The sequence below is a fragment of the Heliangelus exortis genome, chromosome 21 (assembly GCF_036169615.1).
Source record: "Heliangelus exortis chromosome 21, bHelExo1.hap1, whole genome shotgun sequence".
NCBI classification, from domain to species: Eukaryota; Metazoa; Chordata; class Aves; order Apodiformes; family Trochilidae; genus Heliangelus; species Heliangelus exortis.
The window spans coordinates 8,041,822-8,068,791 of record NC_092442.1 but is presented as its reverse complement, the minus strand read 5'-3'; the positions used below and the strand labels follow the sequence as shown (position 1 = coordinate 8,068,791).

Genomic DNA, 26,970 nt, shown 5'->3' with positions numbered 1-26,970 from the left:
GGAATAGCTTGGGGGAAAAAAAAAAATCAATGAAAAGCTATGGAATTTCTCCCTGTTCTATCCTTCATGTCACAAATAATCTCCCTAGAGATACACAGACAAAACTAAATTAATGCTTTGAATCTGACAAGTGTGGTTAAAACTAATAAAATTAAGTCCTCTTAGTCATAAAGTATTGCAAAAAGGTGCATCCACTGAAGCCTGCCATTAACACCAAGGCTTTGCCAATCTGACTTTTAATAATATGACTTAATGAGCAGAAAGAGTTCTTAAGGCTCTTCTGTCTTTCCCAAGCCATCACCTCCTGCCAAAGCTCAGAGAGGAGCTGGCAAGCTCTTCTCAGTGCTCTTTGGCTGGAGTTTGAGTTGCTGTGATTTATGTCTAGAGAATAATAAGAAAAAAAACTGTGGAAAATGTGAAGATTGTGGGCATGTTCCCCGGAAAAAAACGTATTTGATTACAGCAAGTCAGAAGCAATCTTGACCTCTGAAAACCTCACCAAGAGAAGAGGGAACTGTTCGTCCCACTGCCGTGTCCAATTTGTACTCATTTCAGTATCAATCCAAGAAAAAAAAAAAAAAGAGAGGAAACAAAATATGTGTTTCTCTGAAAAAAGTACAACAGAAAGAGGTTTTGTGTTGTTATGGAAACACGGAAAGCACAGGCCAGGAAAAAGAAAAGGGAATAAAGAAGCAATTTAAACTCCAAATATAAACATGTTCTTGCTTCCCGGAAAAAGTCCTTTCAAAGGTTTTTGTTGCTGTTGTGGATCTAAGCAACTGAAAACAATAAATTCTTCCTCAGAGGAACACAGATAAAAATTGGAAATCCGCTGTAACAAATAATAAATAGGACAACGAGTAAGAAAAAAAAAAAAAAAAAAAAGAACAGGTGGAGTTATCAAACTGTTTCTCACACATACAAACAAGCAGTTGGGTGAAAACGCAGTAACTTCAGACACCTGATGTTTTAAGTAATGAGAGTGGTGACAAAAAGACCTGATTCTGCATTTATCTGACCATCTCCACTGGTCAGGTGTCATGGAACTTCTCAATGAAAATGGGACAAGGGCTCATGACAGATTCTTTATTGGACACCACAGAAAACTGGCACTTTTTCTCCAGAAGGACAGAGAGTGCACGTAGCTCTGCACAAAATCAGTAAAAATCTCTGCCTTAAAAGATTGAATATGCTGATTTATCCCTAATTAACGATGAAGTACAGAAACAACATTTGATTGTTGTTAACCTTTCAGCATCTGTTGGCTGCTTTCAAATACAGTGATTTGAAAAGGGGAAGAAACCTCTTTAATTGCTCTTGGAGCTGTGTGAAGAGTTCAGGCTTTCTCTTTCTGGGCTTTTGTAGGGAAAAGCTGTATTTCAGATGTAGTGTGTGTTGCTATGGTAATTATTATTTTACTGAATGATATACATTCATAACTGATTTAATATTGTCAGACAGCAATTAAACAGATTAGACTGTATACTCACAAGCCTGAAAGACTTCCCATTTCTTTTAAATTTTAGGGCACGTGAGAAGCACTGGTCTGACAGTCCTGGAAAATGAAATTCTACATTCAGAGGGCAGCTCCAGCTGCACAGGTTTCCTCTTCCCTCTCAGCACTCTGGTCACAGGCCAGGGTATCTCAGGAGCAGAGATTCTACAAGACATTTTGGTGCCTGAAGTCAGATGCTGTCTCTTTGGCTCCTCACAGCCAAAGCCATCTCCTGCTCATTCTTCTGCTGCAGACTTGAAAATCTCTCTTTCCAGATGGCTGTAGCAGCAGCTACAGTAACTATAAAAAAATTGAACATGTTGGCTTTTATCTCCCATTATTACAGGACTCGCCAGGCTGAAGTTTTCAGTTGCTAACCACTGAGAAAACCTCCTAAGTAAAGAGAAATTACTTTCCTCCTCCTGCAGTCCCTTCTGCCACCCTGCACTCTGAGGCCTGAGCACCATGGGCACCCATGTGGCATCAGCTGGATTTCTCCAGCTCTCTCAGGTATCTAACTGAAGTTCTAGAAACACAAAAGCAGTTTAGGAAGCAAAAAAAAAAAAAAAAAAAGCAACATGATTTAATTTTCCTGAGGTTTTTTATAAGTGTCTCAGTGTAACTAGGAGGCAGTAATCCTACAATCCAAAGATGATGCTAAATTTTGCGTAAACCAAAACCACAAAACCCTCTGGAATTTTATTTGCTATGCCTTAGTTTGGCAAGGACAAAATGATAGTGGCAAGGAAAGGAAATGAAGAAAGCCCAGGCTTGTGCCTAGCTTTATCACAGGTTTTCTTTGGCAAATCAAACAATCACAGAATCCCATTTTCCCCCATACTTAGAAATAACTCAAAATCAAATGTAATATCAGGGAGTAGGAATAGTCAGGGAGACAAATGATGAGTTTGAAAACTCATGGATGACAAACATTAGAAAAACAGAACTGTCAAGAAGGAAAGTAGCTGGGCAGCTTCTGAACAAGGACAAGCAAAAGCAGAGCAAATTCAGTGTCTGCCTCCATTCTGTAGGCCCATGGCTGGATGTGGGCAATATTACAGACAAAAGTAGGCTAAATCTTCAAGTGTCATGGGGAGGACACCTGACAGACACAGAACAGTAAGGGAAATTATAAGTTGTGATTTAATTATCCATATGTTTTCTTGGTAATTCTCTCTATCAAGTGAATTATTTTCATAAATTGACATATTCCAGTTTGTGGGAGCAAGTCAGTTGAGAGATCAGGAATGAGTCAGCAGTAAAACACTGATGGGAACATTAATCTTGGAAGAAAGAGCTAAAGGACAAAAGGAAAACAGAGTATCATTCAAGATCAGAGGAAATATAATGAGCACAATGGGTCTGAAAGGTGACTGGACAGACTGCTGCACCAGGGGACATCAGACTGCAAGAAGCCATAAAACAAAGAGGAAGCAAAGTGACCAAAATAAAGTGGAGCTCTGAACATTAACATAAAAATAATTCTGATTCCAAAAGGAGATGAAGATTTACCCAAAGGAGGCCATGTCATAGCAACAGGACTGGAACAATTGTACAGCATTTGCTGTTTCTCTTAGTGACAAGGAATCAACACAATCCACTCATTTCACCAGTGGCATTTCAGACAGCTCACAAAGGACTTGGCATCCATTCAGGAAAGTCCTGACTTACCTTTTGTCTCAGATCCCAACCCTCTGAATACTGGGGCTCTTGCCTGTCTTCAGTCTATCAGGAAGATACCTCTTTTTTGTTCACAGTCATACTACTAAAAATCACTAAAGCAAGAGAGATTTTGCTGTGTTTTTTTGGCTCAAGCTCTCATGTTTGCAAAATATGCATTCCTGGATATCCCTGACATATGGTCAGAATAATTTAGTTTATTTCCTTATATACAATCTCCTTTCATGGAAAATTTTCTATGTGACAGCTATGGAGGAGAAGAGGATGCAAAATGAACAGGTATTCAGTTCCAAGGGAACTTACAATCCCAATTTAATTTTAATAGCTATTGAAACTGTCTGCTGGGCTTAATATTCAGTGGAATTATGACTGAACCAAAATCCTTTCTCTTTCTCATGTGTTCTAGAAAAGTTGTTTTTGTCTGGAGACAACAGAGAAATACAAACAAGGCTGTTTATATTCAGATCAGCAACTGCCAAAAGAGCTTGAAAACCAAACCTTAACTGGAATTTCTGCATTTGAAAAAAAAAAAAAAAAAATAAAAAAAATAAAAGGGTTAATTAAAGGCAGGTTTCTACAATCTGAGTTTAGCAAAACCCAGAATACTCAGCTTTCCAAAAGGGCTACAACATTAAAATTCAGTGGTGAAGGAACAGATGATTCTTCAAGACACTGCCAGCAGCTGATGGATCAGTGAAATGGAGGTTCCAACAATGGCCCTGACTCCTTACAAAGCTTTTCACAACGTCCTGCAGCCTTTGCCTCCTTACCTTGCAACAAGCACGTGTGAGGCTGAACTACAAGTTATTTTAGGAGCCAACTGGAAAGGAGATTCTGCTTGTTTAAAACTGAACTGTTTTCTGTGGTTTAAAACTGTTTCCATGGAGAGACCACAGCATATGAACATCTTCAGGCCAAGTGCCTTGCTGCAGGCTTATCTGAATGAAAGCACCACAGCAGGAAGGATAATTGAGGCCAGTTGTTTAAAATTCATGGGCATTCCATACTTAACACAGGAGCAATTTGTTTCCATTATTTTGATCTGTTAAGCATTTAAAAGTTAAACAGTGCTACATACCCCTCCCTTTAAATGACATTTCTTAATACAATATTTACTGAGGCTAGAATAATGTTAGTTGCTACAATGTCATGCCACTGGGTGATGGTGGCAACAGGGCAGAAAAAACTGGGCTCTAGAGAAATGTAAAAGGATGCACCCAGGAGAAAAATGTCCATCCTAAATTCACATATAAAATAGTGGGCTGTGAGCTGATTATAAGCACTTTGGAGAACCAGCTTCTAAGTTATAGTAAATAGCTCTATTATCAGCTCACTCTTTACTAAAAGAAAATAAAGCAAACAGAATAGTAGTGATAATGAGAAACAGGGACACTGCTGTACTATAGAAAGTGTGAATGCAACTTGAATACTCTCTGATTTGGATCTCAGTTGGGGTTTCTCTCCTTACACCTACTACTTGCAGAGTAAATGTCAGAGTTTTGGAGTCATATCCCATCACAGGAAAACAAAGTACAAAACACACAGATGTATTTCAAGGTTTTTCTAATGAAAGATGATCAACTGAGCTCCCTCCCAACCCAATTTAACAGCCTTCACCTTCTGCTTTAATTTATTGCACTGAATTGTTGGTATGATGCCTGACTTAAGACATCTGCACCCTCTTCCCAAGACAAAATGATAATTTAAAACCCGACCACAGGAAGGAGGACAACAAGAAAATTTTTTCTGGCACGTCAGGATGTTGCCACTCACACTGGTTTTGCTCCTGTTCATGTTAAATGTCAGTGTTGGGTTCTTGTAACTGAGGACCAAATCAGACAAGTTAATACTCAGAAGACAAGAGCTGAGCCTGAGAACATTTGTTATAATTAAAGAAGTTCCAAGGCATTTAATCCAGCAATATTTACCTTTGACATCAGAACCTCTGTATACAGGAGAGGAATAATTATTGCTGATGTTTTCCATAGCAATGCTCTTTTCCTTTACAAATGCATCATGTTCTTTCCATTCTTATGCATCAAGAACAATGACCTTAAATGTAACATTGTGATTTACAGGAAATTTTAACAACTCTGACCACCATACCCAAAGGAATGCAACATTAAAATGTTATTCCCTTGAACTTTGCAAAGCACGCTAAGGTTTCAAGCTGAATAACAAACCTTTCACTGATTTAATACACGTGCACTGTACTGAGGTATTTTTTTAAGTAAAGGTTAATTTGCTTCTCCCAGCACAAATAATGCTGATAATTAATAGGGAGTCCCTGTTCACTCATTCAACTGAATTATCCTAGAGATGAAGAGCAACAGACAGAAGCAAAATGAACTGATTTTTACCACGTTCTTTGATATGCATTTCTCCCACTAATGAGGAAGTATCTAGTTAAGATGCAAATGAGCAGCTCCTGTGAACAAAAATTCCAGCCTACCAATTGCCTTTGTAAGTCCCTATATTATGACAAACAGCTCTAAACCCTGGCAGACATTTTCTAACCACCAACAGCTTGCATTTTATGCACAGATCAAGATCATTGTTTTATTACTGATATTCTGTAGAATATATGCAGCTAACCCTTTGCTTTTCCTTTAGAAGGGAAACCAGTTCTGTGGCAAACACAGATACACAGAGCAAGGACACTGATGAGCCACAGAAGTACTTTCAGCCAAGATCCTGTAAACAAAGTATGTCAACAAGAGAGAAATGGGAACATTAATTTTACTCCTTCAAATTCTGGATCCAGTTCCTTCTTTTTATTGCATCTCTGGGGATAAGCTCAAAAACCAGGCAGGCTTGCTTTGTCACATTTCTCCTCTGGAGAATTGTGATAAAGAATCTGTTTGCACCATTGCAGTTTGAAAAAATTTGAATCAATAACAACTTTCTCAGCTAGTTGCTGACTCCAAGGCAAGTGACTCAAGAAGCCACTGCATCTTTTATCCAACTGTAGCAATTACCCCCAGTGGATTTCACACATTGAAAAAGATATTTATGATGCCTCATTATCTTGGCATGCTGAATAAACTCCATCAATCAACATTTATTTTACTAGATTTAACTGCTATTACCCTTGAGTTGAAAAGGAAATGAAGAAAAATGCAGCCCTGTAGGAGCTTCGTGCCCAAGGGCTTTCTTATGAGTCAATTAAAAAAAAAAAAAAAAAAAAAGTTTGGGTTTGGTAAGGGAGAAGAATTATTCACCTAAATTAAATGTTCTTGTTAACAGAGACACCTTACAGATAGGTATGGATAGAAGGTGCCATCCTCTTCACAGTAAGAATGTCAAAAGTAGGATCAAGAGAGCTGGAAGTTATGACTATCTGCAAGGAACTGAGATAACAGGAATTGGTGGCATTGGTCTGGTTCTTCATAGGTGACTGTCATTGTCACATCAATTTCCAACAGAAGTGCCAGCAGTATTTAATTTTAGATGAAACCTGACTGGGGAACAGCAACAGAAACTGGAAGACCCCCTGAGCTAACCCCTTTCTCAGCCAGAATCATGGGCACTGGGGAGATGTCAGAGGGAAAATCAGAACTGAAGTTGGCAGAAATTGTTTTGAGGATTAGCTCAGGACTTGAGTTTTAAGAGAAAAACAGCAGTCTCTGTCAGCCCTAAATTAAAATATTGTCCGTGTGTGTATGCTTTTAAAGACAAAACAGCAAGCAGACAGATGTTGATTTATGGAGAATTAGAATTAAAATGGCCCACTTGCCCATGACACCATTCAGCACTCGGCTGTTTTGTCCTATTTGACATCATTTTTTCACTGTCTGATCCCCAGTGTATTTTAATACCATGCTCATAATGCCACAAAGATACTAACTGACCAAAGCATTTCAACAATATACATATTAAGACTGGCACTGTGCAAAAATAACCAAGAGAAATTGCTAGCTTTGTCTGTGCTATCTGTCTGTAGTTAGGTAGCTGTAATCCCAAATGTCTCTATATCTCCAGTACAACATCAAAATGGCTCACCTTACCAAATGTAATTTAAAAAAAGAATATCAAAAATCTGGGCTTATACCATGCCATATTGAAAGCTTAGCATTATTTCATTAAATAGCTACATTTGCTTTGTTTGATAATACAATCACAGATCTTGCTCTTTCTGACAATCCATAATCCAAGATATTTGGCACTCTATCAACAATTCCAGACTCAGAAGGATTAGAGATGCACTGACAGTTAAATGGAGTTAGAGTTCTCTGCCAAAGATAGATAAGTAGCATGTAGTCTTTGACAAGTCCTATCAGAGCCACACTCTGACAGGAATTCCTTTACAATGCTCCTAAATCTTACACTCTGCACCTCATTATCCACACTGCCATTTGCCCCACTGCAGCCTCAACTCCCTTGCCACCAAAAAATATATTCCATTTCTTTCCCCAGTGACATACATACACACTGCTTTATATTCCAGGTCCAAAATAACTGATGGTGCATAATGGGGCTGGGAGGGGGAGAGGCTGGGATGCTTTTGTAATAGCATGCAGGGATCTAGCTAGAATGCTTAATCTGGTTAGCTGTAAGAAGAAAATCTGTCTGGTGGCTTTGTGACAAAGGAACAAGGCAAAGCAGGAACAATGCAAAGACCTCATTTTAAATGTTTACAGTCATTCCCACCATTTGCACGGAGCTGCAAATGAAAGAAGTTTCTGTAGAAACACTACAGCTGGGAGAGGATTAAATCCTAGACCTGCAGTCGCAAGGGTTCTTCTGCATGCTGGGTTTTTTCTGATATAATTAGCACACAGGCACAGATGCAGAGTGTGAGGACAGGAGGCAGAGCTGTGCAGGAAAAGCAGATCTGAGTTGACTGAAGTTTCCTACAGGAATATGATGCTGACCCATGGAGAACATGGCCATGCTTTTACTCCCTGACCTGGACTGACTGAACACCACTACAAAATCTTTCCTCATCTTCAGTAGAAATTGGGTATATTAAGAGAACTCCAGCAGCAAAAGCTAGAGTAGAGATTCCTATCTGTGTAATGAAGATCTCTGATCAAACACCTCACCAGATTCACTTAAAATAAGTGTAATCTCATTTCCTAGATTATTACCTGCCAAAGCTCAGTGGGTGGTCTCAGGGCCTACGCCTCAGGAATCCCAGGTTCTCAGAATTCTGTCAGATCTGTCTGCATCCACCCCCTCAACGTTTGCAGTTTCCCTTCTTCTGCTTCAGAAAACAATTCCCTTGGAAGCTGTCACATTGAGGTGTTGGGATACAGTCCTTCTGCTGCACTTTTGGGTTCTAACTGAACCTGACTGCCAGGTTCACTAACAGAAAGTGAGTACAACGTAGTGCAGTGCCTTGAGGTTCATTTGCCTTGAGCTAATGAAAGTCAATTTCTAATTTCAACCCTTAATAGTGATCAATAGGGCTTCAATGAAACTTATCCATACCAGTGGAGAGGGAGCTGATAGGAAGAATTCATATGCAGTGTGGATTTTTGGGATTATAAACCATCCAGATTTGTTTCTTGAAGCTCAGTTATTTTCCAGAAAGAAGCATGGGAGAGAAGTTTTTCTTGGGAGAAAAGTTGAAGAGCACAGTGAAAACCAGAAATGGCTTTAGAGTCCTATGGAGTCAAACCAATTTTTAACTTCCTATTATCACTATATAGCTATTTATTTATAGAAACAGGCATTCAAAAAGGGTGCCCCATATACTTCATTGAGAGAAAAAGTCTGTTCTCTGCAGGTGGTAAGAGACCCCCTGACAGGGGCAATACCTCTGACTCCCTCTTTTCTACTCCAGAGATAAAAATCAACCCAGAGCATATAAAGCTTTTTCACTCTACAATATGACCTAGAGGAAAATTTAGAATTTCCCTGCAGGCTTCATTCAGAACAAAGCAAATCACCACAAGAATTTAAACTTACACATTAACATATTGATTAACTGGTTTGGGATTTTGTTGTATGCTTACAAGCATCTTATTGTTAATAAGGAAAATCCTAGTGGTGACCACGGCCACACTTATTTACTTTCTTGGGTGTAAGTAAAAGCTGCCATAGGTGGGATTTGTGTGTTTGGATGCTTTATTTTTCTATGGCACACCATGGCTTGGCCAATAGTTTGCAGAGATAAAATCATCTGAATGATATTTTCAAGCATGATATCAAGGGTAACACTTCCTAAACTGCTTTGTCTATATTGCTATTTTTTGGAAACTTTCCTGGTTTGCAATGTTATGATTAGGGCTGTGAAATTTTCACTTACCCTTGTACTGAGACTAGCAGCTTGTATTTTCTACTCACACTACCTCTAGTAGTCTACTGTTTCCATGGATAGGACTGCAATGATTTTACAACTACGCACAGAAAGCAACAGTAAAGGTTACAATGAAATTAATCAGCAGTGTAGCTACCAGCGCTGTTTTTAAAATATATTGTCTCATCAGGCATATATTTGTTTTTCTCAGATTACAATCGTAACAAATGAATAATTAACCTTTGCAAGCAAATAAGAGTAGCAGCATCACCCTCACACAATGAGCTGCATTCACACAACAGACATGTGGAAATTTTACTTGGATTCAGGAGGTGGAAAAAAGATGAATCTGTAGAGGAAAAAATACTTGTGAAATGTTTTTCTTCACAGAATATCCAAGCATGTAGGCTGGATACATTTGATGCATTTGGAGGGGCAGAATTAGTGTATTATTTGCAGTCTTTCAGCTTTGAAACTCAGAAAACTGAACTGTCCTCCTCACAATCTTTAACAAGCAGCAACCAAAGTTGATTAACACCAGTTTCTTGGGCAGTGTGCTATGACAATGTACTTCTGGTTTTTTATGGGACTTCTAGATGATGATAAACTCTTATTTTCCGTTCACAAAACAGTAAAATAACATGAGGAGGAATTGATAGAGAATGATAGATTTATCATTCCAAACTGCTCCTGAAAGTATAAAAGCATCCATAGCTGGTTTGAACAGAAAAAGCTGCTGAACCAAACCATTTGGATCCCACATTTAACTTACCAGGAGCCATGGCTTTGTCACAGAGGAAACATTCAACACTAAAAAAGAAGATGGTGACACCTAAGAAAGATTCTGTAAACCCAGGTCTGTAAATTAATAGTAATAATATTCAAGCTGTTGCACTACAGCTACCAGTTTTTCACCTTGGAGAGGGAGAAGGGGCACCAGTCCTTCAGTTTCCATCGATTTCAGCTGTCCAGACTTTAAATGGAACAGATCAGCTTATTAGGTTCAATCAACATTTTACTCAGATGGTTAAACACAGCCCATTAGGTAGTAGGTAAGTGATTAAAGCAGTGAGCATGCTGGCATTTTCTTTTAGTGGTGCTTCAGCTGATCTGGTGTTCCAGGTGGTCTAATCACAATTTTTTAAAAAATGTTTTAATTAGACACAGTGTCTATTGCATTTCCTCATTCTGTCCCTTTGTTCTTAAAGTGTCCATTGGTGATCTCTGTGTCTGGAAAACAACCCCATTTAGGTTTCCTCTGTTACAGAATCTGTCCCTTATCTCCCTGAAGAATTGTTTTGGGGTTTGAGTGATAAGAAGTACTTGGAGGAATTCTTGAAGCTTTAAAGTACCCATCCTTTTCAATGTAAATATTTCAAGGAAAGAATTTGGATATCACAGATGAAAAAAAAACATCTTTCAAGAGCAGTCTGGAAGACTCCATATGTTTACTCACAAAAATTCTGAAAGACAAATGATTAAGTATTTATAGTGTGACTACCAGTGGTGAAATTTCAACAGAAATTTCAGATGTCACTGAATTTCCACAGAAATTTCTCATGTCACTTAACCTTGCACTAAGTAAGACTTGCAGCTCCTGTTCCCTACTCCTCCAGTGGATAACATTGTTTTATCACCAAACAGGAACAACTAAGAAACATAAACACCAGTTAGTGCAGAAGGTATTTCCAGAGACAAACACTTGAGCTAAGAACAATTCCACAGCACTGCTCTGAGTAAAATATTTCACTGATTTCCTCTGCTCAGTTTTCTTGAGTATTCTCAAAATATCAATCTTGCAGCAATCTTTTTTTTTTCTAGCAAAGCCTCTGAATCCTTTTTCTTCTGTGAGTATTAACACAACCCTCAGATGCCAGAGACTACCCCTCAAGGCTACCAGAATAACATGATATGGCATTTTTAAATTTTTGCAGTAGCTGAGCAAATTGGAAGATGAGGAAAACATTCTGCAGGCACATTTAAAATGCTACATGATCTTCTGCTTTTACTTGCTTGTTAATTTTAAAAAATCTAACTTCTTTTTATTCCCAGCCTGCAGAAACTTGGGAGTTTACTACCAGATAGAAGCAGACCTTTTATTAAAGTTTTATTTGCTTGTACTAGATGGCCACTGGCAAAACAGAACAGTGTCAGCCCTTTTTCACCACTAAAGAGACAGCTGAATTATTTTATCTGTCTTTCAAAAAAAAAAAACCCCAAACTTTTCAGTGAAGCCTAAAACATCTCTCTGAAAAGCATCTGTAACTGGCAAGAAGATATTAATAGCAAACCCAAATCAAAGCAAGAGCACAAGAACATACCAGATCTTTCTCTAACTTAAAAGTTAAAGGCACAGCACAGCCCCTGATGCTTTGCAGTGAAGTCAAACCAAACACAGTGTGCAACCAACTTTCAGTTCAGGAAGTCTGCCACAACCAAAAAAGGTTAGAAAAAACTATTTTACAGACCCATTTCCCAGACTGACAATGATTCTCCAAGAAATGGGTCACTGAGGTTATGATATTATTGAATTCTTTCCTCCTCTTCCCATTTTATTTTTTCGTGCTACCTGACTGCTGGTTTTCATGTCTTTACAAATAGAAAGCAGACTTCCTCCAAGTGCTTTCCTTTTTTTTTTCTTAAGATTACAGAATTATTATAATTATATAATTTAGAATTACGTTAGTAGAACACCATTTACAGACAAATTTAATCAAAATATTTGGAGTTTGCTGCTTTCTCCATTAGATTTTTAACGACTTATGATGAATTGAAGACATTTTTCAATTTTTTTATTTTAAGACATATACTGATTCCAGATAATAAAAAATGCTTGCTCCTACTCTCTGTTGACAAATGTTTCTGCTCACATCTCCTGAGACACAGGGAGAGTTTGCAGGATTTTTTTTTTTTTTTTTGGAAAATACTTCTGGATATTTAGTAATTTCATAGGAGGAACTATTTTTACTTTCATGCCAGAGCTACCATTTAGAACTTTGGAGGCTGTTTTTAAAACTGCCTGTATTGCATGTCAGAAACATCCTCAGCACTTACAAACACAAACTGAATGTGAATTGCACCAACTGGGTTTTGCAAACCCCTAAGTATCTAATATCCACAAATGTTACTCTAAAATTAGTATACAATGTAATTAGCACCATTTGAAGTATTCCATATGATCATTTGGGTCATTCATAATCAGTCAAACTGAAAAAGGTTAACAGCAATGAGGAAAGTTGAAACCACTTAAAATTCATTCTCAAATGAACAATGCACTGGGGAAGAGGATGAGATTACTTAACACATCTCAGCTCTGCTCTCCAACCAAGTAGCCCAGGCTGCTTGGATGGTATCAGAAATGGATAATACACCCCTCTTCCTCTTCAGATTTCTAAGACATAAATATATCTCAAACTTGATCCTTTTTGGACACTCCTATTAGCTACTCTGTTTGCCATCACACAGCAATATGTACCAGCACCACTTTGTAATCACTTCCACAGGTCAAAATTTTAAAATTCTCTGATTTTTTTTAAATTTTAAAATTCACTGATGTTTATTGGAGCTTAACACAAAGTAACCTTGGAGTTCAGCACAGTTTTTATATCAATACTGATTCTATTGAGGGCACTTTCACCAACCATTTGTATTTGAATGTTAAGGTAAGGATTAATTCTGGTAAAAGCTTTACTTTAAATTATATACCATGCTATATAGGTAAGTGTGTAGAATCAGTTTATCTGGGCCCGTAGGTTCCAACAGGAACTGGATATTTCCTGATTTTGAGGTGATTTATTATAAACTAATTAATCAAATACCTTCTTAATAAAATAAATTTCATTATGAGCTCTATCAGTGCATCACATAATTTTTAAAAATAACCAAGCCGTGTCTAATTGAGAAAAAGCTCACTGCACATAATATACACAGAAAACCAAATTTGAATTATCTAATATTTTGTCTATTGAAAAACTGAAAAAAAAACCCCTACAAAACTACTTGTTGAATTCTCAACTGGATTGTGGGGGTTTCAGCCTTCCATAAAGTCAAGTTAGGACTAAAAGGAAAAGAACCATTCTATGAGCTAATTAATGTAAGGTGTAGAGGACTGTGTTGGTAACACTGATGGGGAATAATTTACTGCATACATTTCAGACTTTTGAACCTCAGTAAGAAGGTCATGGCCTGAGGTGAAAGGAACAGCCCCAGAGACAGTGCCAAGAAGTTAAAATGCCAAAGCCTATTTTTATACACTGCTTCTATTTTTAGTTACATCCTGATGGAACTACAGGGCCCAAAAAAAAAAACATATTCTCATCTGAAAGTACTCAAATTCCTCATAACAAATGAAGACCAAAGAAACTGAATTTGAGAAAATATTATGGACAATTTAAGAGTCTACTGAATCATAAAAGACCAGCAAAAATAGCTTGAACATCATATCCTCTGAGAAAAGAAATTTTAAGGAGCTACCCACAATTTTATCCATTTAATCTAATATTCCCTTTATTGCAATTACAGCTACAAGAAAGTGCAAATGTTTCCCAGTTCAGACTTGTCTGCAGCTGAGCACATTTTCCCCGTGATCAAAGTTGAGCAGTCAACTTTTTAATCCTGCTCTACAAAAAAAAAAAACAAAACAACCAACAAAAAACTTCTCAACTGATTGCAGAGTTCAGCACTGGGGAGCAGTACTACAGCTTGAAAGGTTGGTGCAGTTACTCAATCATTAGTTGCCTCTAGGTGTTTTCCATCCAATATAAACATAAACTCAGGTAATCCTGCAACCTAGTTAACTGGTTTAGCTTCTGTATTAATTATTGAAGCAACCAAGGGCAGCTATTTCCCACGCAGCTCTAATTTGTGACTCTGAGGATTACTTCTTTATAAAATGTCTTATTAAAGGCAGGTGATGTTGTTCCTTCCTAATGAAGTACAAAGGCACAGCAGAATTGGTTCTGTGGAACAAGTCCAGGATCTGCATTCATTTCATCTGATCACTATCCCATGATGACAACAAAAATTTACAATATTTGGTTAGCAGTTGACTTCAGCTAAACCAAAGATGAGGACACAGATTCCAACGTGTGGCAAGGGCCATTTGCAGTTCAGCAGCACGTCACAGGCTGCTAACACATCATCCAGGACACATTTATTTTATAGCCATCATGAGATAATGGCTGCATTGCATAAAAGAGTCTTGGTTCAAAGAATTTCTAAAGTTTTAAATCACCAACTCTGTTTCATTTCATTTTTCACAGATAGTTCTTAGGTAGTGAGAATACTTCCAAGGAGAAAACAAAGCAAAACCTGGTATGCACAAAACAACAGGACAAAAGAAAATTATGCAGAACAGGCAGAGATTATTTCAGAGTGACATCAAATGTAGGAATAAAGAATACACTCTGTGTACTACATGACCCATTGCTTTTGCTTTTATTGTGATCACTTCAGCAGTTTAGGAAGATAAAAAACAAGTGACAGCTCACACCAGTGACAGCAATCAAGGCATTGGAACTTCTAGTAACATACTGTAAAAAAACCCAAAAGTTTTAACTTGTATATTAATAAAAATAATTTTTAAAGACTTCTGTGATAAGAAGCACTACTAAGTAGACAAACTTTACTTCAGAGTTCAAGTGGAGAAATACTCTGCTCTTGCTGAAGGTAACTACAATGAGGAATTTTAAGGATAAAACTGTTCTATGCAGAGTATTTTGTACAAGAAAATTACTAAACAAACTCTCTGAAGGAACAAAGTCTAACATGCTCATCACAACCAAAAGACAGGACTCAAACAGTAGTTTCACAGGTTGGCCAATAAGATTTTAGTTAGTTAAAGCTTTTTGAGTGGCTTATAAATGAAAAGTTAACAGATTACAAACACAATATATATATGTTCTTTCTTGATAACCCAATCTGTTTCAACAGTGGTTATAAAAGAACATTTTAGCACAGGTCTAATTCTTCAATCAATTTATATGCAAAAGCAAACAGCTTCACTAGGAGTAGCAGAATCTATGCTAATTGCTCACAGGTCAAAAAAAAAAAAAATCTCAGTGTGAAAAGTTTCTAACAAAATTCCCTTTAATTTATTGTACTGCTACCAACATCCACTGAAATGAATACATTCCCATGATCTGTTCACTAAGAATGAGCTTTTTTTAACACTATATAAAGCATTGCACTTGGAAATCTCAGCATCCTTTTAATCATTAATTATTAAGTTTTGAAATGTCACCATATATGTTAACCACTACAAAATGTAAATCTGCACTTTAAATAGCTTGTTTTAGCTAATACTCTTTTTTTTTAAGCAGTATCAAAATATCTGATGTGATTCAGTATTTCTGAAAGCGTGGGAGTAGAAACTGAAGATGTTTTAAGAACAACTTCAAGACTCTTGCTGTGTAGCCCACTAGTTGTGTTTTGAAAGTGATGAGCACTAAATACCACCTCTTTGTAGATTATAATGATTTCCAGCCCAAATTGTATGAAATGGTGCCCATCTCTGTATGCTACAACATCACCATCACCCAATATTACACAGGGGGTTTATAGAACCTGCTGAGTATGTGGCAGGAAGAAGTGAGATCCCATATTTAACAGATGTAAGATTAAGTCCTTAGAATGTTGGTTTCTACACAGAACTATTTATATGAGAGAGCTTTCTCTTGACTAAGATGCTACAGAATCACAAAATGAACTTTCAAGCTATCAACCAATGTTTCAAGGCAATTCCTCAAACATTGTTCTTTTTATTGTTATTATTATTTTCTTTATCTAACATACCCCCTGTTGATCAGTTTCCTTCTGGCAAGGGTCACCAAGACAGCTCACAGTACACATTTGGTGGCATTTAGACAGATATGAAGATTACATTAACCTAATTTTCTAAGCATATGCTGTCTCCAGAAAGAAACCAGGAACTGGAAATCTCAGAGGGGAATATGAGTCTTTCAGAAAACAGCAGGAAAACCTCCTAAGTAGGAACTCTCTTATACTGATCTACACAGTGTGTTTTTTTAATGACAGGCACTATGTTCTCATTTCTGAGACAATCTTTCTTCCCTCAAAAAGAACTAAAGCTGCGTGCTTAAAATAACTGAAAAACAGCTGTTGGGTTTTTCACAGTAATGGATTTTATCCTCATGCTATATATAATGCAAACCAGTTATTTAACTAATATATAGTAACAGTAACAGAAAACATTCTGCATTCAGAACACAGTCTTTCTTGCTAATGACAAATCAATGGAACATTCTCCTTCACATGAGTTTTCATGTGCTTTAAAAAAAAATTTTTTTTAACCATTTGGCACAAGAGGAGCTTTACCCATAACAGGCATGAAGATTCCCATCTCTGGAATCATCTGACCAATCAAACCCTTAGCTCTAAAGATGGAAAACCTTCTACTTCAGCCTATTTTGTAATTTTTTGACAGGTTTTAGTTTCTCTGGTGACTGGAGAGTGTACTGAAAATACAATATTTTACCTGAAGAACAGTTTCCCATGATACTTTCACTTACCTCAGATTCCACCATCACTCAAGAAAAAGCTACTTCAATTTAGCTCTGTATTACAAGTTAGTAGATTGGGCTTACAATATTTTAGAATGTTTCATAGAATTACATTCTGCAGCTTAGCTAAACAGATACAAATCAATGTTTATCAATCTTCACTTAAAAGATACTGATTTCCTTTTAAAAAATGCATTTTCTATACATTAAGAAATACTTTAGCCTTGGGAAAAAAAATTCTTACATGATTCCCTGCAATCTTAATTTTGAGGTAGATACTGCTTTTTGTTCCATAATGTAGGGATCTGCAGAAGGAGGTCTTGTGATTTCACCATAAACAAAGCCAAAACTGAAGAAATGCTTCATTCAAAAGCCATCAAAGAATTACACAAAAGCTAGGAAAAAAAACCCATACAAAACCCCCCACAACCTGTCAAGAGCTATCCCTGTATAAAGAATCCTCCCAAAATGTCTTTTTTTTCCCTTAGTAATTTCATCCATTAATATGGGCCTCAGAAACTGGGGTATCCAAGTCTGCCTGTCCTGGAGTATGGGGGACATGCAGAGAGAGAAAGGTTGGAGGGGTGGAATTAATATTCAAAATAATTCCACATATATATTTCAAATAATCTGCCCTATGTCTAAAACTTTATTTTGGCTGCTTTTTTATTTCACATTTTAAAAAAACAAAACAAAACAGGTTCTAAATACGCAGAAGGGACTTGCCTCTCTCCTCTCTAGCACATCCTGTGAATGTGCTGCTGTATTCCAGAGACACTTTGCAAAGGTGGCAGGGTGAGCATGTGTGAATAGAAGAGCTTTGTCCTCTGCAGCTATCATTGTGTTGTCCCTATCGTTCACAAACGCAGAGGGCAGATGAGAATAGAACAGAACAGAAACAGACCGTGCAGTTGTAAAACCCGGTTCTTTATTTATTTATTTGTGCGACCGAGTAACACCTCTCATTACAATTACCAGCTCAATGGCAGAAAGCTCCCCGGTGTGCTGGGCATATTTTCACAGGTTCGTTTATCTCCTCCTGTGGCATCAGTTTAAAAAGGATCCTAAAGAAACGCCACTAACAACCATTTCTATTTCAAGCCTTCAAAGCCAAAGCTGAGCACAATACAAGGCGCTGGTAACTGATCTTTATGTTTCAGTCCACAGACTTTTCACACTGGGAATAGCTCCCATCTGTTTCCTCTTTATGCACCAGCCTTTAGAAAGCACAGATCTGGAAGCTGCCTCCGTACAGAACAGAGTATGGAGCTGGCTTTCCCGAGCTGACGGCAGAAAGAGCCCCGTGATTATGGATACCCATCTCCTAAGGCTTTATACTCCGGGTCTGTAAATGCACGCTGTGGTTTTCTCGGTGTGGGCTTTTCTTTTTTTTTCTTTTCGGAGGGAGCCAAGGGACGGGCTGTCTATTCGCCCCTTGTTCTCCCTTCCCTTCTCTCTTGGCAGTGGTTTCCCCGTTCCCAAACCCTCATGCAGGGGAACATTTCAATTTCAAGCCTCAGTACGACCAACCACAGGCAAACCCCCCTCCTGCTTTAGCACCGGAGCGTGAGACATTTCCCCCCGCACCCTCCCTTCCCATCAAGCTGATCTCCAGATGGATGCTCGTGGCACCCCCTTGTCTATTCCTTTCGCCTCTTCGCTCCCTGTCCCGGTGTGAGGGAAGGGAAGAGGCAGAGAGCGGAGCCTTTTAGCCAGGGGGAACAGGGCAGAGCAGGACGCTTTGATCCCGAGCAGCTCAGCACCACCAAAGTCCTTAACTCCTTACCTCGGGGACCTCCCCGTCCCCACACACACCCCCATCCCCTCACCTCCCTCAGCCCCACACCTGCCCCCGCCTCCCACCCCACGGGAGATCCCCTCAGCCCCACACAGGGCAGACCCCTTCAGCCCCACAAAAGGCGGAGTGTCCCTCAGTTCCCCTCAGCCCCACACAGGTTGGATCCTCTCAGCTCCCCTCAGCCCCACACAGGGAAGATCCCCTCAGCCCCACAGAGGGGGGATCCCCTCAGTTCCCCTCAGCCCCACAGAGGGGGAGTGTCCCTCAGCTCCCCTCAGGATGCTCCCCTCAGCCGCTCTCCCCGCCCGCTCTCCCCTCAGTCCCTCTACCCGTCCCCTCTCCCCTCAGCCCGGCACTCACTACTTGTAGAGCTGCTGCAGGCAGAGGTCCAGGCACTCGCCCTCCACCTCCTCCTCCGTGATGTACTCCGAGAGCGGTCGGGGCAGCGGGGGCAGAGGCGGGGGAGGCGGCGGCGGGGCGGGAGGCTGAGGGTCGCCGGCGTCACCCTCGCTCTCCTCCGCTTCAGCGGTCGTTCCCGCTTCTCCCTCAGCCCCGGGGTCCTCGTCAGCGGCGGCCACGGCGTCGGCAGCCGGGGGGGGAGCCGGCGCCGGCTCTGCCCCGAAGGGCCCGCGGAACTCTCCCAAGAACAGCTCGAGGAAACGGCGGTAGGTCTTTTCCTCCACGCTGCTGCCGCTGCCGCCGCCGCTGCCGCTGCCCGAGCCGCCCGCGGCCATTGCTTCGCATTCCCGGCCGGATCAGCACTGCGCCCGCAGAGAGCTCCCTGCCCGATGCCCGCCCGCCCGCCTGCGCGCGCGCTCCCGAGCCCGGCCCGCGGGGGCGCGCACGGCGCGGGAGGAGGGAGGTGGGGGGGGGTGGGGTGCGCGCCGCAGCGGCGGGAGCGCGGGCAGCCCTGAGGGAGTCGGGGGGCGTCCGGGCCGGGGGGGCGGTTCGACCCTCGGCGGGAGAGGACGGAGAAGGGAATGGTGGGGGGAAAAGCGTCCGAACGGTCCGAGAAGAGCCGGGGGGGAGGCAGGTGGAAGGCAGGCGCGCCGCCTGACAGCCGCGCCGATGTGATGAGTCATGCGAAGGCAGCCAGACGCGTAGGTTCCTCACAGGAACCCGAAGGAAACCTGAGAGCACATTCCCTATTACCTAATCCCTGCCTCAGGATTTCCCTGCGCTCATCGTTTCCGGCGCCGGTGTCGCCTCCGCCGGGCTCCCGTTTTCCTGCCAGGATGGGGCCGGAGGGTAAGCGGGGCCGGGGCTTGGGGGCGGCCCGGCCCGGCCTCACCTCATGGTGCGGGGGCATCGCTGCCCCGCGGAGCCCCGGGCTGACTGCCAAGGCCGAGGCTCCCGAGAGAGGTTTTGAAATCAGAGTGGGTTAAGCGTGAGGGAAACCGGCAATTAAAAATACGATATTAAAAAATAAAATTTAAAAATACCCTCTCTGGAAACCCTGCGTGTGCAGCCCCGGGCTGCCCGGGTCGGGGTGGTTCCCGCCTTGGGTTGGGAACCCCCCCAAGGGCTCCACAGCCTGTTTCAAATACTGTATTCCTGGGAAGAGGAGCTTTGGGGTCATATTTAGCGATTTTCCAAGCTTAGGAAGAAAACTTCTGCCGCTAATTTACATTCAAGATCGGTAGATGAATGAATAGCCATATGGTCTCATAAATGAAATGTTACACAGCATCCACACGTTGGATGCTCTGGCAAAGGGGAGTTCATAAATAGCTGAAGATATTACTGTAAATGAGACCTGGAAGTTATAATCAGTCAGTGGGAGTCAAACTAGAGCTGATATTCTACTGCTGTCTAATAAACACCTTGAATTTGTAAAAGGCATTTTGCCTTGGTTTATTAATTACTGCTGAAAAGGTATTTTCAGAGCTATCGGGTCCATAAATACCAGCAATGAGCAGGTATAGTTGTCACATGTTTATAAATAGCTTGTACACATAGGAGGGAATGATACTCTTAATGTCAGATATACCTTGAAAAATGGGCAAAGTGCAAGCCAGGTATGCAAAAAGAGCCTCAAATTGTAATGGATTGTAACAAGGACAGTAGATTCCTGAAACCTGTTGTTCTCTGCGTTGTAGTAATTACCTCTGCATGTCAGGTGCTTCTGTAAATCTGCCTTCTGTTTGGTGAATTGTTCTTTCAGAGCCAAACTCATTTTAGAATATTTCCAGTAACTGCATTGACTGATCATATTGCAATCTTGTGAATATGTAAAAGCCATGAGAGTTAAAAATGTGATTGTCACAGTTAGTCTTAGTCTTTCACAGCCAGAACCTATTAAAGTGACAGGAAAATGCATAGCTTCTCCTGAAAGGATAGCTCAGAAGTATTCTTGTTTTTTCATTACCCCATTTATATGTTTTGAGTTTAGCATTCATTTATTTAGCAATGCCAGGTGGGGTTGAAGGGTAAAAAACATTGCAGTTCTTTTTGAAGAGATAACCCATGGTTGCAGCTGATGATGTCATTGCTGGATTTTGGTTTTTTCCCTAGGTTTGTGTATACTGCATCATCAGTGAGTCACAAGCCTCAAGAGAATGCAGTTCAATGCAAGTACCACAAAAACAGATTTAAGTTCATCTTCAGTTGTTTTTCACTAGTAAATCAGAGGCTGTTGGAGTTTCTGAGGAACTATAATCCAGGTAACCTTAGAGTAATATTATCTCAATTCTAAAAATTCCAGTTTTAACAGTATCACAGGGAAATAAGAGCAAATTCAACAAGATGCATGATCAGATTCATGTTGTATGACAAACAGCAATTCAGGCCATCCCAGAAAAGATTCAAAAGCATTTAGATAATCTTTTTCTTAAACTTTTCCTAACCATATATATTTTCTTTCTAGTTGCTTCAAACCACACATAGACGAGAGCCATACCTATTAGTTTTCATGTTGAAATGTTAAAGTTACCAGATGTCCTTGATTCATCTTGGCAGTCCCTATGTGCTTTTCATCCTTTGACTAATTGCAAAGGACACTAATTAAAATGAAACAGGGTAGAACTTTGTGCTTGGGATACTTTGTCAAGCCTTGGCACTGCGGTCAGTGTTTTGCTTCAATATGGAGCGAAGAGCTTATGGCTCTAAGCCATGCTGACATTTGTGGCTGGGAGGGAAGGTGAAAAACCATTCTTAATAACCTGCAACGTGGAACATATGGTAGCTGTGAGTGGCATGGCTGAGCCAGGCAGCCAGGAACCTGCTAGCACTTTGCTATATGGAGGCAGTGGGGTGGGCAATTACCACAGGAGGTGGCCACACTCTTCCTTACTTCTGGCCAGAAAAGGAAGCTCTAAATACAGTTCATTATCAAGTGAAGGGCTAATCTGTGAGAGGTGTATTTGGTACCATTATGAAATGGTTTTAGTGTTCAGTAACTCTGGAAGCTAAATTTAGAATGCCTTGGTGCTCCCTGAGTTGCTGGCTAGCAGCAGGATGAGTGGTTCTTGTGTGGTGGAATAAACTTGAAATTTGTAAAAATTTTAGTCTGAAATCGTTGATTTGCAACAGATTTTCAAATAGAAGGTAAGACTTGCACCTGCCTTGAGAAGGAAACACAGGTGTTTTTATCCTTTTCCAGCTTCATGGCATTTCATTTTTTAAAAAGGAGGTTTCACAGTGTTGTTTCAGAAGAAATTTGTTTTATTTTAGCCTTAAAATGTCTTCCTCTTTCTCATTTTGCTGGTGAGAAATAAGCAGGATTTGAACAGGCCTTTGGGAGATGACCTGAATTGTATGAAGTGCAAAAAGAAGTGCTTTTTAGTTTTTTGTAACCCTTAGAAGTGACTCCTGTGCACTGACAAGTAGAAAATATGTTGGAGTGTTAAGGATAGATTGACAATATTTAAGATACCTATGATAGATGCTGCAATATTGTGATAAGTACTGTATTAGGGTGTTTTTAAATAGCAGATTTCTATATTTCTTTCTCTCTTTTTTTCTTCTTTCTGAAAGAAAAGGGTTTTGAGGTCAAGTCAGCTTTTCCACTTTAATAATAATTTTTAAAAAAATATCTTCATCCTTGAAAAACATAGGATTTCAGGCCTGTATCCCATTTCCAGCTCTACTGGAAATTTCCAATCCCATTCCAAAGGAAAATTCCATTTTCAGCCTTCCTTTCAGAGCCATCTTTAGGAAAGGGGTTTCTCTCAGTAGCAGTAGTGAGAAACAGGATATTTAGTTCATGCCTCTTTAGTTAGATTTGGAATTCTGCTGGAAAAAAAGTAAGTGAAAGAAAGACCTGCTGAAAAGCTGAGCCCTTCACGATGACTCAACAGGTTTTGGAACACTGTCAAAGCACAAATTAACAAAGGCAAAGGCAGAAAAAATTTGCTAAGTCATAAAACCTTTGACTGACTGAAGTGTGTGCAGATGGGTGCCCTGGGACTGCCTCAGCACTCCCAGCTGGCAGCAAACAGCTGACCACACAGCACGAGGTGAGGTGCTCTGGATGTTGTCAAATCATGAGCTCAGCTCAGCCCAATATCTTCTTGATAAGGTTGAATCCACTTCAGCAACCTCATAATTTCCTCTTACTGCTCCAGGGAGATGAGGGGCAGGGACCCTCAAAATTACAGCAGGTAAATTTTTGGAAATAAAACGAGCAGTGTTGGCTGTAGATCTTGAAGGATGACTTGGTGGGATTTTGTGCTTTGCTATGCATCCTTGCAGCACACAAGCTGCTGTGTTTGTTGCTTTGTGTAGTGATTGAACTATTTATTACTTTTAATACTGTTTATTGTTTCTGCAGGTAAGGTTAAAGCTGTGTAGGGCCCAGGTTCTAATAAATAAAAGAGTGCATCCTGTATGAATATTCCTTGCTTGTAGGAAGCAAGACAGTAGCTTACAGTGGGTGCATTTGTGGGTGAAATTCAGTACTGGGAAGGGGGCCAGTTCCCCATGATTTCATTCTCCAGTGCAGAACATTAATGCAGCAATCTTGCACTAGCCAAGGAAGCCAACCCTCCTGACCCTAATCATCCCAAATGGCTCTATGGCTAGAAGCCACAAGACATTGAGTACACAGCCTGGGGAGCCAAGGAGAGGGGAAGCCCAGGAGCTTGTAGCAGCTGGCACTGGTTCCTGGAGCAGGGAAGGAGTGGTGCAGAGGAGGGCTGGGCAGGCTGCTCACAGCCCCCAGGCACTGCCAGCTCCCTCACATCCCTCTTCAGCCAGGCTCCTGCCTGTGTGCTCTTAGCAGGGCTGTTGTGCTTGGACTGGTTGGGAATCCCCAGTTACCTTCCCTGGTTCTCATCCTGGAAAAAGAAGTGTTGTTTCCTTTATGTGCAATATTTGTGTTGCTGCGATGTAAGTGCTCTATTTATTCACTTTCCCTCCAGGTGTACTCTTGTCTTAGGGCAAGAATGCATTAAATCAGACTTCAGAACTTAAGCAAACATATTCCATATAGAATTAGCACGTGCTAAAATCATATGATACAGCTTAATGTGCCTTTCTAAATAATTATGATCCCGAGCATGGTAAACACAATCTCTTCTGAGAAGCTGGAACACAATGACTTGTTCTTCCAATTTATAGATCTTCTTTTGTTCAGAAAAAGGGTGGGGTTAAGAAGGCAAGGAGTAATGACTGACTTTTGTCACTAATCCATGAAATGGCTTTGAATAAATCTAAGTTAATCACCTCAAAATAACTAGAGGAACAGTAACTGAAATTCAACAGAAAAATAGATGTTATTTTTGAAAGGTACTTTTCTCAGCATTGTGTTCAACATTCAGGTCAGCAGCTGGGTCTCTTTCCACATAAGTCAACCAGTGTGTAATTGATTTCAGTACCAGCTTTTGATGGTGTAACTTGAACCTTGGCTACACCTTTTTACCTTCAGCTAAGCTGTTTCTTCTCTGTTCTTTCTCAGATTTATTCTAGTTGGAAGCTAACTGGTTTCTCAGTGTTTCATAATGGAAAATGTGCAGAGCACATGAAATCAGGAAAAATAAATTGTTATTTTCCCTGTCCAAACTAAAGAGTTTCAAGAGAGGATTCTGGGCTTGAGAAATGTACTGTGACCACAGTGTTTTCCTGTTGCCAAGCCCTGTGGTGGATACTGTATTCTTGTTGTGGTGACCAAGCAGGTTCCTTCACCACAACTAAATGTCTTCCCAAGAAAATGGAATAATTCTAAACTCAGCATGGTAGTTAAAACTCTTGGCCTTCAGAAAACTGGGACTTAAGCAGCAAATCAAACCACCTATTTTATTTTTGATTCAGTGCTGTGGCATTCCTGGTTAGAATCTTACATTTTCTGCAGCCATAAAATTCTCTCACTCCACTCACTATTGAGCATTGATGCATTGAAATGCAAGAGAATTCCAGGCACATGTAAGAAAATATCAGCTTCCCCTGGAAGATTTACTGGTGAGGCAATGGTCATATTCTTTCTTTATATGCAATTCCAAGCCTGGAACAGCTTCCTTGTCTCCAGCAGATGAGAATGAAATCTGGCTCATTTCATCTCATTTTGTCTCCTCCAAAAGATCCCTCTCTCTAGTTCTGGTCTGCAGAGTTGCATTTTGTAATAACTCCAATGTGAAAAAAAAATTAAAATCTCAGCATAGCAAGCATCCAGAGTTTCCTTTGGATGTTTTGTACCTCCCACTGCTAATCAGTAAAAATGCAATTATTTTATTTTAATAATGATGCCTGGAATACTGGAAGGTCTAACATTTACTCAGACAAAACAATTTATCTTGGTATAACAGGATCAGCATTTCAGCTGGGGCTTCTGGATGAGACTCTCACTCCAAACAAACTAAAACCCCCCAGTCAGCTGAAATTAATAGTATAGTGGGGACATCCTTACTCTCCTTGCACATGAGGAACGTGTGGAGGCTATTAAATCAGAACACAGTAAATTGAGAGAAATGGATTTTTCCATAAATATCAAGCACTTTAGAGAGCAGCTATCACTAGCAACCAGCAGTGCTGCTTAAAATATTGCTACAACATCCTTAATGGATGGTTTTCCTTGTGGCTACGTAGGCATGTGTGCTGTGCTGGCTCCCCCCTGTTGCACAGCAATACGTAGGCAGCTGTTATTCCCAAATGGAGCATTTGCTTGCTGACATCACATGCAGTAGGATCCTTTTGTTTGCCTGTGTCTCCTGCACTGAAATGTTTGTCTGAGTCACAAATCCCACTGCCTTTCTTTCTCCCTGTCGTTCCTGCTCGAGAGCTTCTCCCTGACTCACTCTTCTGAAATTTTGACACAGCCTGGTTTGCTGCATGGCAGTTGAATACTTCTCCTTTTAATATTTTATTATGTAATTTATACCCAAACACTATAATGATCTGAAAATCACTGCTACTTTTTTTTTTTTTTTTTTTTTGCAGGTTTTTGAGTACAGAGGTTTTGTGACTCAGACTCAGCACTGAATTTTGTTTTGAGGCAAAGTCAGTTTAGTGTTACTATATTAAAAATTAAAGATAGTGACTCCCACAACTTGAATGCTCCATTTAGCCTCCTGGCTGAGTTTCTTCAGCTATAACATAATCAAACACTGTGCCAGAAAAGGGTCATATGTGTACAGACAAATACTTCTCATAATTGAAGTAATTACTGTTTTGCACTGCAGTACCTTTCTTCTCCTCTAGTAACCTTATTGATTTGTTTTCTCTTAATAAATAGAGGTTTTGTCAAACCCTGCTGCATTTTCAGTGTACATTCATTCTTTTATTTGCTTTACAATCTGGAGCTGCTAATATATTGCTGGTGTCTAAGGAGCCTGAGTTTCCTCTTTACTAAAGCCACATGCACAAAAAATCTCCACTACTGAATCTTTCTGAATGCTTTGGTGAAACAAAAACATGGAATCTAAAGGCTATGCAGCAGTTTGGTGATAGTAAAATATTCTTACTAAGCTAGTAATGCTGGATTAAATCTTTTGTCCTTCAGATCTAGTCTTTCATCTCTGCTGTTACCACTGCCAGAAGTTCAAAATGGTGCTTTCATTGTCCTTGAACAAGGACTTTGCAGCAGGTAAGGGCTCATGCCCCAGTCTGGCACAGCATTTAGGCATCTAAAAGCATCCAGCAGCAGCTCCACTGCCTTCTGTCCTGGGCTCAGGCAGGTGAGCAGATTGCCACATGAAACCTTGTTAAAATTCAGATACACACAAACCCAGATGAATTACCAAGACCTGTGTCATTGAATGGACTGTATTAGATACTCACACTTGGTTTTTTTTTTAAAAAT

The 26,970-nt window shown here is 40.2% G+C and overlaps 2 protein-coding genes and 1 long non-coding RNA gene across 3 annotated transcripts in view; 2 read left to right on the top strand and 1 right to left on the bottom strand.

Moving 5' to 3' along the window:
- TRIM37 (tripartite motif containing 37) overlaps positions 1 to 2,005 on the top strand; it is a 64,968-nt gene extending 62,963 nt beyond the window's left edge. Inside the window, exon 29 of the transcript XR_011730184.1 lies at positions 1,842 to 2,005. The gene's annotated coding sequence lies outside the window, so the exon portion shown is untranslated. The remainder of the gene's footprint in view (positions 1 to 1,841) is intronic.
- The window catches only part of PPM1E (protein phosphatase, Mg2+/Mn2+ dependent 1E), a 57,154-nt gene extending 37,596 nt beyond the window's left edge, over positions 1 to 19,558 (bottom strand). The window contains exon 1 of the mRNA XM_071765558.1: positions 19,098 to 19,558. Coding sequence (XP_071621659.1) covers positions 19,098 to 19,471 — 374 coding nt within the window. The 5' untranslated portion in view covers positions 19,472 to 19,558. The remainder of the gene's footprint in view (positions 1 to 19,097) is intronic.
- A 124-nt stretch (positions 19,559 to 19,682) lies between these two features.
- On the top strand, positions 19,683 to 26,947 carry LOC139806217 (uncharacterized). The gene is made up of 3 exons (XR_011730186.1): positions 19,683 to 19,985; positions 21,252 to 21,400; positions 26,671 to 26,947. It is a non-coding gene; the product is annotated as an uncharacterized lncRNA (long non-coding RNA).
- Positions 26,948 to 26,970: the final 23 nt, after the last annotated feature.